General features: G+C 57.4%; 1 protein-coding gene across 3 annotated transcripts in view; it reads right to left on the reverse strand.

Moving 5' to 3' along the window:
- LZTR1 (leucine zipper like post translational regulator 1) overlaps positions 1-18,046 on the reverse strand; it is a 20,648-nt gene continuing 2,602 nt past the window's right edge. Inside the window, exons 1-21 of one of the 3 annotated variants that reach the window (XM_060613052.3) lie at positions 17,628-18,038; positions 17,095-17,157; positions 13,400-13,456; positions 11,876-11,955; positions 11,276-11,384; positions 10,671-10,754; positions 9,578-9,635; positions 8,848-8,987; positions 6,703-6,904; positions 6,071-6,226; positions 5,820-5,930; positions 5,349-5,441; positions 5,072-5,167; positions 4,833-4,992; positions 4,453-4,622; positions 3,994-4,105; positions 2,980-3,106; positions 2,737-2,886; positions 1,970-2,075; positions 1,803-1,883; positions 1-1,520 (exon numbers count right to left, since the gene is read on the reverse strand). In XM_060613052.3, the coding sequence (XP_060469035.1) occupies positions 1,404-1,520; positions 1,803-1,883; positions 1,970-2,075; positions 2,737-2,886; positions 2,980-3,106; positions 3,994-4,105; positions 4,453-4,622; positions 4,833-4,992; positions 5,072-5,167; positions 5,349-5,441; positions 5,820-5,930; positions 6,071-6,226; positions 6,703-6,904; positions 8,848-8,987; positions 9,578-9,635; positions 10,671-10,754; positions 11,276-11,384; positions 11,876-11,955; positions 13,400-13,456; positions 17,095-17,157; positions 17,628-17,827 (2,472 nt within the window). In that variant the 5' untranslated portion in view covers positions 17,828-18,038 and the 3' untranslated portion in view covers positions 1-1,403. Of the gene's footprint in view, positions 1,521-1,802; positions 1,884-1,969; positions 2,076-2,736; positions 2,887-2,979; positions 3,107-3,993; positions 4,151-4,452; positions 4,623-4,832; positions 4,993-5,071; positions 5,168-5,348; positions 5,442-5,819; positions 5,931-6,070; positions 6,227-6,702; positions 6,905-8,847; positions 8,988-9,577; positions 9,636-10,670; positions 10,755-11,275; positions 11,385-11,875; positions 11,956-13,399; positions 13,457-17,094; positions 17,158-17,627; positions 18,039-18,046 lie in introns of those variants that run through there. The other 2 variants (XM_060613051.3, XM_060613053.3) reach the window with 2 other exon arrangements.

An 18,046-nucleotide genomic window follows, 5' to 3' on the forward strand; every position in this document is an offset into this window, starting at 1 on the left:
TCCTTGGTGTGTAACTTCATTTATTCATATCACGTCTGGAAGAAAAAGTCAAACGACCAGTTACAAGGGTCCACTGTAGAGCAGGGTTTGCAGTTCACCAAGGCTCATCTTGTGCCAGGCCATTTCCTAGCTTGCCGGCAGCCTTATGGATGGACTCCTCCTGCCTAAGGATGCCCACCTGGGACCAGGGCTCCCTGTCCAACTACATGGCACCACCTGGGGCTCTTCAGCAAGGGCCAAGGAGTGGCAAGTGCCATTGCATGGGGATGCAACTGGAGCGAGGAGACAAGGGGGACTGTTTCCCCCCAACGTGGCTTCTTGGCAGCCAGGGCAGAAGGATCCCTGGGGTTCTTGTTCCCAGAGAGGAGGCAGAAGTGCCTGTTGTAATAGGGTGGACTCACACAGGGCCTTCTGTTGGGGGGCAGGAAAGGACATGGTGCCCAATCCTTTAGCTTCCCAGCCTAGGCAGGAGCAAGGCGGCCTTGGGACTTCAGGATTTCTGCCACAACCCCTCTCCCCTCCCCATCCCATATCCCTGGGTATCCCCTAGATGTGGCTGGGAGTTGCTGACACGGATAGAAGACGGGATGGGATTGGCCAGTCTCAAGCACTTGGGCCACATGATCCATCCCCAGCTCAGGGACAGCTGAGGGCCAGAGTCCACCCGTGGGGCCTGTACCCATGAGGTGTAATAGGTAGCACTACTGTGGTCTTAATGGCATGTCTATGACAAAGAATAAATACTTAGGGACAGATGGGGACCTGGGGGGGGCGGGCACTTTCACTGACGTCTCCCTGGCACAACTGGGGACTCCTGATGTGCACACAGTGGAGTGGGATCCTGCAGCCCCTCTGGAAGCTAAGGCCCAGTTCGGCATCAGGGCCCTTCACAAAATTCATCCTGAGTCAGATTTCATCTGCCCGTTACTATTGTCCACCCCCAAGCTCTGGATGACAGTAGGGGCCCTTAGAGCAACCCCAGTGAAGGTGAGGGGGTACTATGTAGCCCACATCAGAGGGGTCTCAGGGCAATAGGATCCAGTGGCCAGACCCACAAGCCATACACAGTCCCTGCTGGATGGGCAGCCTCAAACCAGCTCCACAGTGGGCTCTCCCCACTGCTGGGCCCTGGCTTCCCACCCACACCTCCAACTGAGGAGAGGGTGCCACCCAGGGGGTCTGTTTTACCATCACTCCCTGTGGGAGTTGTCCTTAGCAGTGAAATGGGGCATCCAGAGCCCCCCATGTCCTCTTTCCCTCCGGAGACTCTGGGCACCCTGCCCCTCGGCTGGCAGGTCCAACCACTCCACCTGAGGCCTGGGCGTGGCCAGCATAGTCTGCAGTGGGCAGGGCAGGAACAGGCATGGTTATTCTTCTCGAGTGGGCCAGCACCACATGGGGTCTCATATGTCAGCTCCTAGCTCTGCGCACTGCTTGTCAGAGATGTGGGAGGCCAGGGAGTCTATGATGTCAAGAAGCAGCTGTTGGCTCAGCGAGCGCAGTGTGGGCAGCTTGGACACCTGCAGGAGGCAACCAAAAGGCCCAAACAGGATGGAACCGGATTCCCGTGAGGGCCAGACTGGGCTCCAGAGTCTCGCAGGAGCTCAACCAAGTCAGGGCACAGGCTGACTCCAAATGGCCAGTGGGTGGGTACTCTGCTTGGCTAACCCCAGGGACCAGTGCTGCAGGAGATGAGCAGATTCCACGCACCCCCCACCCCCACACCTGGCCAAGGCTAATGCGGGCGGAAGTGGGTCCTAAAGATGGGTTGGCAGTGAGTGCTGGGCTGGGAGGGCCCTGACCTTGGTGAACTGGTGCACGATGATGTGCAGGCAGTGCCGCTTCATGTCCAGTGCTTGCGTCTTGTCAGCTGCCTCCAGGATCTGGAACGGCAGGTTCCTTGAGGTGCTGCCCCTCCCTCCCCCACCCACCCAGGTTCAGGAAGGCCCATGAGCACCCGCCGAGCTACCTGCAGTACATTCTGTACTGTCACGTTCATCTCCAGGTTCTGCTTGCAGTACGCCTGCAGCCGGTTGTTGTAGAAACCGTAATAGTAGGGAGCCGCAAACAGGTAGCTGGGGGCTGGTTAAGGAGCTGCCAGCCAAAGGAGCTCGTCCTCCCGCCACCTGTGCATCTCCCCTGGGAGGGTGCAGCTGGAGCCCCGCGTGCACCAGGGGCAGAGGAAGCCTGAGACGGTGGCTGCCTCCTCCTGTGTGCTCAGAACAAGGAAACCGCCCCCCACCCCCACCCCAAGGGACCAGCACAAGGGCTCCAATCCAGGCAGGACACTGATTTGCTCTCTACACGGACTCTGAAGTACTTAGGGGGTCAAAGGCCCTATTCAAGATCCAAAGAAAACCCAAAATCCTCTCCCAGGAAAATAGCCATATGCACATTTGCAGAACTAACTGTGGCTTCACAGAGCCCTGAAAGGCATCTTGCACCCATGTGCAGGCCCCCATGAAGTGACACGACCAGGAATCACTCCACGGTGATCTACTCACCTATAACACAGGACCACTTCCTCTGGGCAGTTGTGAGAGTCAAGAACCCACCCATCCCTCCCGGCTGCCAACCTCTCTGTGCCTGCTGACCAACTGCTGGGAGAGTATTAGGTACCAGGAAATCCTCAGGAAATTGCTAGGCCAGAACCGACCCACGAGGCTCCAAAGCTGCCTAAGTTGGGGACTCGGGCCTCCAGAGGTGACCTGGGAGCACCCATGGCAGGGAGGATGCAGAGAGTCCTCGGGCGGCATGTTGACCTCGCCGTAGTAGATGTAGCGCAGCATGGACTCAAAGGCCTGCCTGCTGGGCACCATCTCCCCGATGGAGATGTTCACCTGCCCGTCCTCGGGCATGAAGGACCGGAACATGGCCTCAAAGTAGCTGCAGACAGGGGCATTTGAGTCCTGGCTCTCGGCAAACAGAAGCTGTGCCCGGGACTGCCCTGCCCTGCCCTGCAGCCACACCCCCACCCACCTGGAGCGAGCGGCCAGGATGGCCTTGTGGGCCGGTCTTGGGTGCCCATCCAGCAGCAGAGTGATGTCACAGAACTCTGCACCTGCCCCCTCCAGGTATGCCTTCATGTCCTGGATCAGAGATGTGCCTGGTAGGGAGGGCAGGGGTTGGTGTAGAGGGACCCCGAGCAGATGCCGCCTGCCCCTCTGCAGACTCAGCCATCAGATTTGGGCCTCAGGGCCCCAGGCACTGCTTCCTAGACATCTGCCCATGCTGCTTCCCTGAACAAACATCTCCCAGGCCAGAAGGCTCACTCTGGCCCTTGAGGCACTAACAGGCCCTGTTACCTTCTCCCCTCAGCCCCAAACACGGCCCTTAGGCCTGCCCGACCCCCAGAGTCTGATCTCCCCAACTCAGCCGACTGAACCCTCCTCCCTACCCTTATGTTTGAGCCCCCTCTGGGTCTGGCAAGCACTGTGTCCCTCCTTGTGTCACCCAGGGCCAATGGCCAGATGCAGCACAGACCCCAGGGAGAGTCAGGGGATGAAGGAGACTGTGATGTCCCTTCCCGGACTAGGTGGGCACAGGGAGCTACCAGGAATGTCTGAAGTCTTTGGACTGAGCTTACCTCTCACTAGGCCCCAAAGGGTGGGCATGCCTAGAAAAGAAGCTTGCAACTAGTCACTGACCCTGAGCACACTGCTCCCAACAGAGCTGTCAAACCTGATGTCAGTCAGGGCAGGTACCCTCACTAGAGCGGGACCCGTGCCCACCTCTGGAAACGCACTCAGGAGATTCTCCGCCCTCAGGCACACAGCTGTGGTAGGATGCCCCATAGGTCAGGAGCTCTTCCTTCCAATGAGCCTGACCTGCCTCCCTGTCTGCCCATGCAGGAGCCTCAGGAGCGCTCTGGGCACCCCCGGTACCCACACCCCACCCTGAGGGCCTGGCAGGTACTTCCATGGCTCCCAAGTCTCCACCCAGGATGAATACCATCCCGTTCTGCTGCCTCAGGGATGGGGACTGGATCCCTACCAATGTCCACGGGCTGCTCTGAGGGAGCACGGGGAGGTGGCTGCTGCTTCCGCCGCACAATCTCCACGATCAGTGGGGAAGAGAGACGTTCAAACTCCTTCATCATGATCACCTGATTGAAGTGGGACTCCTTCACCACGAAGTTCAGGCAATGCTCCTGGGACACACAAGCCGGAGCAGGCAAGCAGGGTCAGGCCTTGGCCGATGGGGCAGCAGCCTGGGCAGGAGGACTTGGGCCGGGGCAGGGAACAGGGGGCTTGTGACAGGGGTCGGCAGCCTGGGGTAGGGTTTGACAACGGGGTATGGGGGCCCTGTGGCGAGAGTTGGCAGCCTGGGGTGCGGGTTGGCAGCAGCAGGGCGGGGGGGCTTGCAGCGGGGGTCAGCAGCCTGGGGTTGGTGTTGGCAGTGGGGGATGGGGGCCTGTGGTAGGTGGGGTGGGCCATGCACACCGGCCCGCACCTTCAGCTGGCCCAGCTGCAGCCTGGTGGCACTCTCACACACAACCAGCACATTCTGCAAGTCCACGGAGGCCTCAATGTACTGTCGGCACAGCTGCTCCAAGCGGCACAACTGGAAGCTCAGTGCCAACTTGTAGACATCCATGATGAGCAGCACATCCTCCACGTGGCCTGCATCCAAGAGCTCCCTGAACCTCAGAGTCATGGAGAGAGGGAGAAGGTGCAGGGCAGGGTGGAGGGGAGGACAGGGTCCAGGGCTTCTTTCAGAGGAGTGTGGGTCTGGGTCATCAGGCAACTCAACCATACCAGTGGACATGAGTGGTGGTGGCCGCCGGGCCTCAGGCTGTGCGCCTGTCCACCCTGTTCCCACCCCCAGCGCACCTTTCCGTGGGTACTTGATCTTGTCCGTGTAGAGGAACTGCATGAGCACTTCAAAGGGCCGGGCCTCGGCCTCGCGGATGGCCACGTGCAGCAGGGGTGGCCGGGCCCCTGCTGCACCAGGGTCCTCCCTGGAAGCGGGGGCTGCCTCCTCCTCCAGCTTCTATAGGGAGAGGAAGGGGAGCTCAGGGGCACCCCACAGATGCCACTGTCCTGGCAGGAGGGACTGGGCAGCACCTCACCTGGGCTAGCCGTTCCCGCGCCTGCATGATCTTTCTACGGAGCCAGCGGCTCCGAGCGGTGACAATGGCCACATGGCCCTGCACACACTCCTCCTTCTGCAGCAAGAATGACACCTTGGTGGGGAGCACAGGACCCTCATCCTGGCTGGGACGGAGGCCCAGACAGCCAGGTAAGGGCTCTAGGACTCCAGGCACAAGGGGGAGGCCAGCAGTGCCTCAGGGCACAGCCTCCACCCTGCAGTACAGGGGACAGGCTGGGCATAGGGAAGGCACTCACCTCGCCCAACACAAACTCCACGTCGCAGAACTGGCGGCTCTCCCACAGCCTCCCGTAGTCCTCATGCAGTGTGCACTTGGGGTAACAAGAGAACTGCGGGAGGAGACCCAGTGTTGCCCAGGGAAGCCAGCACTGGCCCAGGCTCTGCCCCCTTCTAAGCCACACTGCCCAGCCCAGCTCAGCCCAGCTCCCTCCACTGGCCCAAGCCTGCTCCCCGGCCTCCACTGGCTCCACTGTGAGCCCCCAATGTTGCCCCACCCACCCCACCCTGCACAGAGGTCCCTCAGACTGCCCTCGGCCTAGAGTTCCCCACCCTGTCTTCCAGACTCCTCAGGAAGGCTGCCATCCCACTAGACCCCTGGCTCTGGCCCCCTTGGACAAGTCCCACCCCTACCTACGGGGCCTCAGTTTCCATCATCTGGGACCCATCCACCCTGGCTGGCTCCCCTGCAGTCGGTCCATGAGCCCCACCTGGAACCTGTACATCTCCCCACTGCGGATGTTGTTGTCCACGGTGCCCCCAAAGATGTACATGGCGTCCGAGATCACAGCAGCTGCGTGGAAGAGCCTTCCGCTTGGCAGCTGGGTGGAGGTGGGAGGGGAGGAGATAAGTAACCCTAACAAGTACTTCTCTAAGCCTCAGTCTCCCTATCTGTGAGAGAGGCTGACCACAGGACTGGCATCAGGGAGTGATGGAGAGGAGCGAGGGCGCCAACCCTCACCTCTGAGGCCGGCGGGGCAGGCGGCTTGGCTGTGGTGGTGCCAAAGTCCAGGCCAAACACATCTCGGGACTTCTTGAAGCCACCCCGCTCCTCAGAGGCCAGGGCAGGCGCCTCCTCAGAAGCAGATGCTCGCTCTGGCACCTCAGCCCCACCGACCTGGAGGGGAGAGACATGCGGGCATGGGACCAGTCAGCAAGGGCCAGGCAAGGCACCACAGACCAGCCTCCTGCTGACCCTGTTCAAGAGTGAGAGCACTGTGGGGACAGGTTTGGGAGGGGGAAGAGCCACAGGATGAGGGCACTCGCAGCACGGCTGAGAAGGGGAGCCATCAGCAGTCAGGGTGGACGTTCTGGGAGAACATCCCCAGCACCATGCAGATATGATGGGAAGTGAAATGTTAAAAGCCTGTAGGCTGCAAGATGGAGAACAAGGGCCCAGGGCCTAGGGTCTGGTCAAGGCAGGCGTCCAGGGCTGAGGGCCTCAGTCATCCGGGCTTTGCTCCTGCTGGCCATCTAGAGCCCTGGGAGCCCTCTGAGGCTGTGAGGAGCTGCAGGGTGGTGGGAGCAGGTGAATCAGGCCTCCTAGCCCTCAGGCCTGGGCAACCCTGGCCACCTGTGCCCGGAAGCACTCACCTCACTGTCTGAGCTGGGCTGGACAACCTCCCAGGTCTGGAAGTCCACATCATAGCAGTGCAGCTCATTGGGCAGTGTGTTGTCTGCCGCACCCCCAAACACGTAGAGGTGGCGGTCAAAGGCCACCATGGTGTGCCCATAGCGCCGCTGCGGGGGTGGTGGGGAGCCACGGAGTAGGTGCTCGGTGGGGATGCGTGTCCACCTAAGGGCACATGACAGTAAACTAGTGCCAGAGTGGGGGCTCCTGCTCCCCCACAGCCTCCACCTGGGTTCTGAGGCCTCCCCACAGCAGGCACCAGCTGGGAAGTGCCCTGAAGCCCCTGGGGAGACCAGCCGGGTCAAGGGAGGGCATGCACTGCAGGGCATCCCCTTTTGCTCTGGCACCAGCTCTGCCTAGGTCCACTCAGCCCACCATGGGGTCCTGCCCGAGTCCTTTTCTGTCTCCCAGCTATAAACCAGCAGCAGTGGCAGGCAGGAGGGGTGGCCAGCCTCTGTATGGTGAGGCAATTCCACTCTCTGGGGGAATGGAGATATGTCCACCACTCCAACATGTGGGATGATCCCCACAGCCACGTCCTTGCTCCTGGGAGCCACCAGGACCCCACCTCCCAATGCTGCTCCTACATTCTCTACCCTCCCAGGAATCCCCAACAGCTTCCAATGTATCCTCTTTGGAACCCAAACAGATCCTGGCCAGGTGGGCCATGCCATCTGGCTCCATGCTGACCCCTGCACCTGGCACATGCTGGGCTTGACAGGTGCCCCTGCTGCGGGGAGGTTGTCCAGCATGCAGGAGACCTGCCTGGGCAAAGCCCATCTCCAGGTGGCAGGGGTCCTGAATGCCCCTAGGAATGGGGTAGGGCAGAGGTGCTCTGTAAGGACCCCAGTGCTAAGTGCCTCACACCTGCAGCCCTCTGTGGCCCCATGGGGAATGGGCCCTATGTGATGCCCACACCACAAGATCTGCCCACCTATGCACAGCCTAAAGGCCAGGGCGTGTTCACTCTCACCTCTGTGTGTGTGGGAGCAAAGGGCACAGGCATGACACTGGGCAGGTGGCTGTCTGGGGGCTGGGAGCAGGCCAGCCCGAGGAAGGCAGCACCACACTGACTCCACCCCGTGGGACTCCTCTGCTGCCAGTGGCCCCCGGGATCTCCTAACACCCAGCCTGGACTGGTGCTGGTGGCCATACTCCCCTGGTTTTCTTCCTACCCCTGTCCACTCTGCCCCCAGCCACAGCTCTGCCCCCCATCTCTGGCCTGGGTCCCCCACCCACAGCCCTCTGCTCCCTCAATGCACCTTCCTCAGCCCCCACATCCCTGAACAGTCCTCAGGCCCTGCGTCTCCTCCAATACCTGTACCTCCTTGAGCACCCTTCCCAGATTAGCCACTTGTCCACCTATCCAGAGCCTGCATATCTGCCCTTCAACCCCTCCCCACATCTGAGCCTTCTTGGCCTCTGCTTCCAATGCCTCTCACCTCACCAGGTCTGTTCCTATTGGTGCTGAGCCCTCTTTGCTGCCCACTGCTGTGAGCACCAAGGCCAGGATGGAGAGGCAGGCTGGCTCAAGCCCGGCTGCCCTCATGAGAGCCACAGGAGAGCTGGGTGGGTGTCAGTGGGATTCCCTCTGCCTCAGATGCCTTGACCTTCCTCCTTCTGAATGGACAGTGCTGGGCTCCAGGGCAACTCCAAGTCCCCTCCTGAGCCTCCCTGGCTTACAGCAGAAGCTCCCTGTTCCCTCCCCTCCATTCACTCCCAGAGCCAAGACCCAGTCTGTGCCACCTCCAGGGCTCAGTCCCCATTACAAGGGCTGGTCAAGGACAGCATAGGCTGGACGCTCTCAGGGCCTGAGCACCCCTCCAAGCTTCTGCCATCGTATGAGATCTATTCCAGCCACATTTGTTACTGGTGACACTGACCAGGCCGTCTGCGGGGCAGGAGCCGTCCTTCACGCTGGACAGAGAGAGAAGCCAGATGAGCCCCATCTTGCTGAGCTGTAGCCACACCCTAAGGAGCCTGCTTGCACAGTCTGTATGAAGGCACCTGCACCTCCTTGCTCTGGAAGGGTACCCTGCCCTGCTGTGTCAGAAGCTCACGAGGACAGCTCCAGACACAGATGTGGGTGCCACCACCAGAACACTCACGTCTTGTCCTTAAATTCAAACTGGAAGAGGTTGTTGGTTATCTTGGCTCCGCTCTGCCCTGAGAACACAAACATCTTGTCCCGGCACACGGCCACTGGGAAGTTGCAGCAGGATGGCGGGATCTCACCGCTCTGCGCTACCTGGGGTAGGGAAGGCAGCTCAGCCCGAGCCCTCATGGGACCGGGTTCACAGGGTCGAGACTTACTTACACTGCTGAACTGGGACTACTTTCATTCTTGAAACTTCTGTGAATGAGGGTTCATAGATTAAGTTCTATGGAACAGCTTAAAGCCCCACCTCATCCACCTAAATGGGCCCAATTTTTAACAACTAGGGCTAAAAATCATCATGGGGGAAAGAAACTCCAGAGGAAAGAATGGAGCAGATGGACAGATTGCCCAGAAACAGCAGGGAGCAGGACACCAGACAGCATGCTGAACTCGCTGTGTTCAAATGAGGGTGGATTCTACCTAAGTGGCACCAGTCACCAGGACACGCTGCCATTTGAAGCACAGAGGATTTAGTCACTAGGTGAGTGCTGCTGGAATTGGGCAGGAAGTCAGCAGGGAGGGTGAGGCTGAGGACAGGCTAGGATTTGGCAAAGAGAACAAAGCAGCCCCTACCCTGCCCCACCTCTGCCCCCCCATTGCCCCTCCCCTCCCTACAGGCCCCACCCTGGCCCCCCAAGCCCCTGCCTTCCCTGCCTGCCCCAGCCCCCCAAACCCCTCACCTCCTCCCAGCATGTGAGCTCCCGGTCCTGGAGGCCAATGGTCCACATGTCATTCAACCTGCATTAGGACAGAGGGGTCAGCATCTGCACAGCTGGAGCTGGTGGCAGGGTGGGCCTGGCCGGGAGAGATGGCTCCAGGGAGGAAGGACACATCACGCAGGACTCTGATCAGGGGCCTATGGAGTAGCCATGAGGTGGGGGCTTCAGGGTCGGGGCCGGGGGGGATGCACTGAATCCCTGCTAGGTATCCCCCCAGCCCAGACAGGAACACGTGGTCTTAAGCACAACGTCTAGCCAGTGTAGCAGGGTCAGTCCCACTCAGCAGACCCCCGGGGCTTGGAGAGGACTTCAGAGAGGCAACACATGCAGAAACCACCACTAACATCGCATCCCTTGGAGCGTTTGTTTGTTTCAAAATAATTTTTTTTTTTTTAGTGATTTCCATACCCAACCTGGGGCTCGAACTCCTGACTCCAAGATTGAGACTCACATACTCTTCTGACTGAGCCAGCCAGGTGCCCCACCTCTTGGAGTTTCTATAATGCTGAAGTCTTGGGGAATGATCACATGCTACTTTTGTAATTAGAAAAATGCAGCACATCCTCAGATAGCTGCACAAAAATGGGCCAGGCTTGCCACCTCCTCAGACACCCCCAGGAGGGGTCTCAGGGGTGCCAGGCCTTCTGACCTCTGTCGGGTTGGGCAAGAGCTCCACTCAGTTGCCCCTCACCTCCATCCTACCCATCTTCTTCCCCTCAGTCCTTTTTGTTTTCAGTTTATCTATTTTGAGAGGGCAAGAGCGCACATGCACACACATGCATGAGTGGGGGAGGAGCAGAGAAAAAGGGAGAGATGAACCCAAGTGGGCTCCGTACTGACAGTGAGATCATGACCTGAGCCAAAATCAAGTCAGATGCTTAACTGACTGAGCCACCCAGGCACCCCAGCCCCCCACCCCGTCCCTCCTGTCCACAACGCTACCCTCTTGAGAAACCCCCACCTGAGCCCTCCCATGCCAGGAAGGCCCGCTCTGGGCCTTGGTACACTTACAGGGCTGCTCAGGGGCCGGGTGCACGGGCTGGGCACCACCTACCTGGCATTGCCATCATAGCCAGCAAAGATCCACAGCTTGTCACTGTATACTGTGGCGCCATGGGCAGACCTAGCGACCGGCAACCTGTAGTGTGATGAGGGAGGGGGTGAGGAGCGAGGCCACCCAGCACAGACCTGAACCTCGTGGCCCCATAACACCAGCCGGGACCCCAGGGCCACTGTGCCTACATTTGCTGACACCGGGGCTCTGGGATGCCATCTGGGTGTCATAAGGCTGAGCTCATGAGGCAGGGCAGTGGGATAAGGAATTCAGATGCCCACAGGGTAAAGCCCTCTCCCAGCCACCACCAAAATATCAAAGGGGGATGCTTGCAAAACAGGAGAGACGCGCCCATCAGCAGTACATCAGGGTCCCTTCTGCTCTCTGAAAGGAGAGAATCTAAGAACAGGGCAAGGGCCTCAAACAGGCACAGCTGGGAATGAGCAGAACTCAGGCCTCTCTGAGTCTCAGGCTCTTCTTCTGTAATGCTATAGGGGCCACATCCCAGGCCGGCTGCCACCACGGACCGGTATGCGTATGCCACCACGGACCGGAATGCGGTAGCCACTGGATCAACCCTGAAAGGCTTCAGCAAAGTCTCTCACCGTCCTTCAATTTTCCACTCTGTCCACTGGCCAGTTGCAAACTTATATTCAAAGAGGTCGTTTTTATTCTTCAAGTTAGAATTGGAATAAATGTCCCCAGTGTAGCCCCCTGGGTAGAGAGAGGGAGAAACTGTCACACCCAAAGGCAGCATCTCAGAGTCTCTAAACCCCAGGAGGTGGGGGCAGAATCTGGCCTCACTTAAGATGTATTCTGGGACTCCCTCCATAAACTTTGGGGAACACCTACTGTGTGCCTGACTGTGCTAGGCTCTGGGGACACATAAATGAGCAGAACCCTGTGCTCTGCCCCTGGTGGGGTGACAGAGGAGGGAGGAGAGCCACCTTCCAGCCCAGTCACAGAGGCAGACAATTCTAAACCTGGGAAATTGGGACAGTTAGGGAAAGGGGCACATAGGGCCACAGGGGCCCTTGAGAGGCCCCCAAACCAGTGCAGGAACTCAAGACTCAAGCAGAGAAAGACAAGGTGTGGACAGAGAGAAGTTGGCCATGCACAGCATGTGAGCCCCAGGCCTGGGGCAGGACAAGGGTGCTGTGAGCCCAGAAGAGGGCACAGTGCCCAGGAGAGGAGAGGCAGCTCACCAAATACAAACATGCTGCTCCCGTAGACAACGGCTGAGTGGTGGTAGCGGGGGGCTGGTGGGGTGCCTGTGGTGAAGGCCCTGGTGGGGGGGAAACAGAGAGTGGGTGTCAGCAGGGGTCAGATGTGCAGTCCATGCCACACAGGGCAGCCCCTGCCACCTCCCTGATTCCTTTCGTTTTTGTGTTTTGTAGGTAATACCTCTGTCATTATATAGAAACATATAATAAAAGTTGCCAATAAGGAAAAAACACAAAACCAGAATTAAGACTTGTATATAATCCCTTTGCCAGAAACTAGCCTTTATACCTTGAGGCCACCACCCTCCCACCCCCTGTCACCTTTCCTATTCATGTTTATGCCTCCGAGTAATTTATGAAAATGGAATCACATGGTAGATATGTTGTAATATCTGCTTTTTCAGCTTAACAGTAAAATGTGACTAGGTCTTCCTGCCACTCTCCAATCAGCTGCACTGTGTTCCACAGAGGTAGTCCATGCATTTTATTTATGGAATTAAAAACCCATTTATACTGCTTCCCTGGGGCTGCTCCTTTTCAGACTTTTATGCTTAAGCAATTATTAGTAAAGGACTGTAAAGTCTTTAGAGTGATTTTAAACATTAATCTGTAACTATTGGTTATATTATAAAACTAAGTGTGAGAGGAACAATAACAAATTTCTTTGGCAATATCAGCACTACCTAGGTCTCCTGGGCAGAGGGTGGGTGGCGCACAATGATGCCACCCTGGTTTTCCAGGCTTGGCAGATATGGGTCCTGGGCCTGGACATCTCCTCCATCAAATGGGGGTGGTGAGACCCCCCCCCCCCTCCCCAGAGGACTGCTAGGGACTGAGGGCTGCACACACAGCTCCTGCAGAGTGGGGCACCCAGGGGACTCAGAGGGTCTGTGCTCCTGCACGAGCAGATGGTAGAGCTCAGAACACCCAGTATCTTCTAATCCTGGGATCCCTTTCTCCCCCTCAGCTGTGAGCTTTCCCCTGGGTAGGGCTGGACCGGAGGAGATGGGCACAAATATGCAGTGCTCAGAGAGGGCAAATGTCTTGCCCAAGGCTGCACAGGGGCGAGGGCCATCCGTGGCAGGAAGCCAGAGCTCTCGTATTGCCCACTACCCATGTGGGGTCTCCGGGCAGAAGACGGGCCCCACAGTGTCAGTCCTGAAAAGACCCAGCAGCCGTTCCCCACCCCCACCCATGTTGGCTCCCAGGGCAGCCGCTGGCCCAGGAAACAGGCCCAGTGACTGAAGGGCTCTCTGGAGGCAGAATTTGAGGACCAGCAACCAGACCAAACAGATCCCCTTACCTAACAGGATTCAGAATAATCAATCCAAGTCGTGGACTAGAAAAGAAACCCAGGAGAGAGAGGGAAAGACTAAGGACCACAGCTGTCTCCTTGCAGTTTCTCCCTAGCTCTCCCTAGCATGACTCTACTGGCAATCAGGGCCCAGCATGGTGCTAAGGACCTCTAGGGGAAAGAGGGGGACCTGGGGCCCGGAGACCACGTACCTACACCAGGAGCAATCCTTCACATCAAACCGCAGGAGATCGTTGAGCATGGTCTTCCTAAAAGACAGCCAGGGAGAAGTGGGGTCAGTTCTGGTCTGCTCTCCAGGACCCAGGAGATGGACATTGCGGCCCAGGGATGGGGGTGGGGACTGTTGTGGGGACCCAACCAGGGCTAGGGATTCCCTAGGGAATCCAGCTGATTCCCAAGGGACCAGAGTGATGACCACAAAGAATGCTCCCCAGCTGGTGCGGGTACCAGGCTGCCAGGGACCCGCCTGCCTGGGGTCGGGTCCAAAGTCTGATCCCAGCTACCCAGCAGCTGGCTTGAGGGTTCACACCTCACCCCAGGCTCTAGAACCCCTCCTCCCACTCCCATGTCTCAGCACCTCTTTCTTGGAGGCTGTGCCACAATGCAGAGCTTCCCAGGGGAGGCCCCTTTCCTCCTCTCTGATATTCCTTCCACCTCTTTATTGCAAAGCCAGTGTAACTACGTTAAAGATGCACAATAAAATGGAAAACAAATCCACTGGCCACCCACTAAGACCTGCAAGTTACTGCCCAGCCCTTGTCAGTAAGAAGGAAGAAGGGAGTCAACCAACAGGAGCCCAGCACCCAGGCCTGTATGGGGCACCCCCTGCACCCTTCCCTCAATCTGCACCAGGGGGCTGTACACTCCACCTGTCTCTACAAAAGAGGAAGCAGCCTGGGAGATAAAGGGCCTGCCTGAGGCCATGCAGCCTGGAAGCCAGGAGCTGGGAAACGGAGATGTGACTATAATTTTTCCCCTCTCCCATTTGCCCCTCCTTGCCCTCTCTCTACCCCTCTCAGATTCTGCAGGAGGCTTTCTTTCTTTCTTTTTTTTTCTTTATTTCCTTCTTTCTTTCTTTCTTTTTAAATTTTTAACGTTTATTCATTTTTTTTTTTTTTCAACGTTTTTTTTTTTATTTATTTTTGGGACAGAGAGAGACAGAGCATGAACGGGGGAGGGGCAGAGAGAGAGGGAGACACAGAATCAGAAACAGGCTCCAGGCTCCGAGCCATCAGCCCAGAGCCTGACGCGGGGCTCGAACTCACGGACCACGAGATCGTGACCTGGCTGAAGTCGGACGCTTAACCGACTGCGCCACCCAGGCGCCCCTACGTTTATTCATTTTTGAGAGAGAGAGAGAGAGAGAGAGGGAGAGAGAGAGAGAGAGAGAGACAAAGTGTGAGTGGGGGAGGGGCAAAGAGAGCCAGAGACACAGAATTTGAAGCAGGCTCTAGGCTCCAAGCTGTCAGCACAGAGCCTGACATGAAGCTCGAACCCAAGAACTGTGAGATCATGACCTGAGCCGAAGTTGGACGCTTAACCAACCGAGACACCAAGTGCCCCTATTTCTTTCTTTTTTAAATGTTTATTTTTATTTTTGAGAGAGAGAGCAAGCACAAGCAGAGCAAGTGGAAGAGGGGAGGGGGAGGGGCAGAGAGAGAGGGGACAGAGGATCCAAAGTGGGCTCTGTGCTGACAGCAGAGAGCCAGATGAGGGGCTTGAACTCACACACTGTAAGATCATGACCTGAGCCAAAGTTGCTTAAGGGACCAAGCCACCCAGGCAGCCCCATCTTTCTTTGTACTCAATCTTTACAAAGTTGCAACTAGAGTGAGACAAATCCTGTTTCTTAATGCCACATTATAGCAAAGATATTTCTGCTTATTGCTACACAGTTACCATGCCAACCCTACCTGCTATAGAACACTCCTGGGAATGTTCCCACCCACTGCCCTGGACTGGACATCAGGCCTTTTCTGGTTTGGGGGATTCTCAAAAAGCCTGCAGTGAACACCTGTGAGCCTTTTCCTATTTCATCCCGTCATGTGATACACATTTACTGAATTGTTTGGGTGCTGGGTTCAGGTCTCTCCCCAGTGGAGGAGACAGGTAACAAACATCTTTGTGCTTTGAGATAACTCTGAGGTAATCTATGTGGTCTGTACTCTTACCATGGAGCCAGTAAGAGGTGCAGAAGGGGACGGGAGGGCCACAGTCCAGTTGACCCAGGCAGTCAGGAAGGCCTCCCTCACAGTATGTTCGGAAGAGAGGCAGGAAGGGTTGGGAAGGAGGGAACAGCCAGTACAAGGGCCTGAGCAGGAGGATGCTTGGTTCAATCAGAACACAGCAAAGCAGTGGTGTAGCCCAGTGTAAAACAAAGGCAGAGGAGCAGGGCAGGCACAAGTGTATAGGGCCTCTCAGACTGCCAGGACAGTTTGGGCTTTTACTCAGAGAGAGGGGAGCCATCCCAGGATTATGTGCTCAGGAGGCACACACTGAGACTTGCATTTCAAATGGATCCCTCTGGCTGCTCATAGGGAAACAGGCTGTGGGGGAGACAGGCTAGAAGCCAGGGCCCCGCCCAAGGAAACCATTCTGCCTAGTCTGCAGGTCCTCATGGGGTCCTTGTACCCTACTAGCTCCAGGTCAGCCCCCGCAGAGGGAGTCCTGAAGGAACAAGGCTGCAGAACCAACCAGAGGCCAGTCCTTCTGGGCTTCAGGCCAAGTCCTGTGGTTGAGAGGCAGGGACAGACTCATGGGCAGAATCGGTCATGTGCAAACACCGCACCTTCAGTACAGCAAAACCTGTCCTGAGTCTTTCACAGGTTTGTGCTCACTGACCCTCAGGAGCAGGGCATATGGCCACCCCATATACAAAGGAGGAGACCAGATTAGTGGTCTTAACAAACCTGCCTGAGCTCAAAGCCACAAAGCTCTAACTTGAACTGAGCCTGGTCTATCCGGGAGACCAAGCTTCAGCCCCACATCTAGCAGGTTCCCAAGCCTCCCAGACCCCTGGTGAGCATCCCTGGCCTTTCCTGATGACATAAATGAATTAATGGAGGAGGGATGCCCTGCCCAAACTCCAGGTCTGGTGCCACTCTGTACTCCCCCACCTCTGGGTCATTCATTGCCCAGGAGGATCCCTCCGATTGGAACCCTCTTCCTCTTTTCCCTGAGTCACTCCTATTTATCTTTCAGGTCATCAACCCCTCCAGATTGGGCTTCCCTGCCCAGATCAGAGCCCTTTTTCCTCTGCAAGCATGGCCTGCTATGCCCACACCCAGTATTTAACATGGCCCAGCCCATGATAAGAGCTAAAATAGCTCTTTCCCTCTGGGAATGGGTCTTAAGGAAACACCACCAGAAGAAAGCAGCTGCACAAACCAAAGGTTTACCTCAGCCATTATCTCTCACCAAAGGAGACCAACCACAACTTAACTGGGAACAGTTCATAGGATGGAGGTGTGCCCACCAACAAAAACATCAGGTCGGTGTCAGGAAAGTTGTTTCCCAGGAATTTATGGCAGGTGGGAAAACCTTTCCAAAAAGTGGAAAATATGAGAAATAAATAAAACTGTGTCCTCCAAACACTGCCATGTGAGCATGAGGATAAGGCCCAAAAAGAAGTTCAGTGAAGGGAAAAGTGCCTGGTGAGAGCGACTGCCAGGGTGGATGTGTTTCTTTCAAGGTTGTGTCCACCCAGAACAAGAGGAACATTTCTGTGTCCCAAACATGTGCTATCCACTGAATGCTGTGCTGAGGACCTTGAGGCCAGGTAACCTCAAAGACGGAGAAAGTGAGACGGAGTGATTAGCTAACCCTGTCCGAACCACCATGTTCCTCCCTCCCTGGTCCAAACACCCTCATGTTCATACTCACTCACCCATTGTCTCCACCAAATACATAAATGGCATCTTTATAGGCCACCACTGTGTGCTTGCTGCGCCTGGAAAGAAAGAATGGGTGGGTGGCAGTGAGTCCAGGACCCTCCTGGGGGCACCCAAGGAATGAGACTAAGCACCCGGGCTGGTGCAGAAATTAGGTAACACTTCTCAACTGCCAAGATTGATAGAAATCCCTAAATTCCACCTGTACCCCAAGACCCGGTATATGGGAACCAAAGACATTGCCCTGGGACTCTCTGGACTCCCCACCCCACTGCAGAGCACCCGGGACCCCAGCTCCAGACCCACAAACACAGCTTAACTCTAGTACCTGCCCCAGGCCACGCTGCTCCAGGACTCCCTCAGGACCCCCTCCCCTGGCCTGGACATCATCCTGGACACCACCACTTCCTCCCCACCCCCCATCACCAGATCCCGCTCCTGGACACCACGCCCCGGCCTCGGTCCCTGGACCCCGCCCAAGACCTCCTCAGACACCCCCCTACTCCAAGACCCCTGAACTCCGCCGTACCGGGCCCCCACGAACTCGTCGCAGGGCGGGAGGCGCCGCCAACGATGCACTGTCTCGAAGGGCCCGAAGTTGAGTGTCAGGTACTCAACACTGTCCGAGCAGCTGTGGTCAAAGTCCACGCTCGGAGCTACCTTGGACCGTGCGCTGCCTGCCAGGGCCCCGGCTCCGATCGGGCCCCCCGAACCCCCCGGCCCAGCCATCCCGGGTCCACGCCGGCTCGGCCACTGGGTCCGCGGGACGTGAGGCCACCGCCCCGGGCGGGACTACGTTTCCCGGCGAGCACTGTGCCAACCGCACCACACTTCCGGCCGGCGCCGCACTGCCGCCTGCACGCGCTTCCCGGCCAGCTTAGCGCTCCTCCTGACTCCGCGGGCCAGCACAGCCTCCGGGAACTGGCCCTGCAGAGAGCGTGTAACCCC

Source organism: Panthera onca, chromosome D3 (assembly GCF_046562875.1).
Source record: "Panthera onca isolate mPanOnc1 chromosome D3, mPanOnc1 haplotype 2, whole genome shotgun sequence".
Lineage (NCBI taxonomy): Eukaryota > Metazoa > Chordata > Mammalia > Carnivora > Felidae > Panthera > Panthera onca.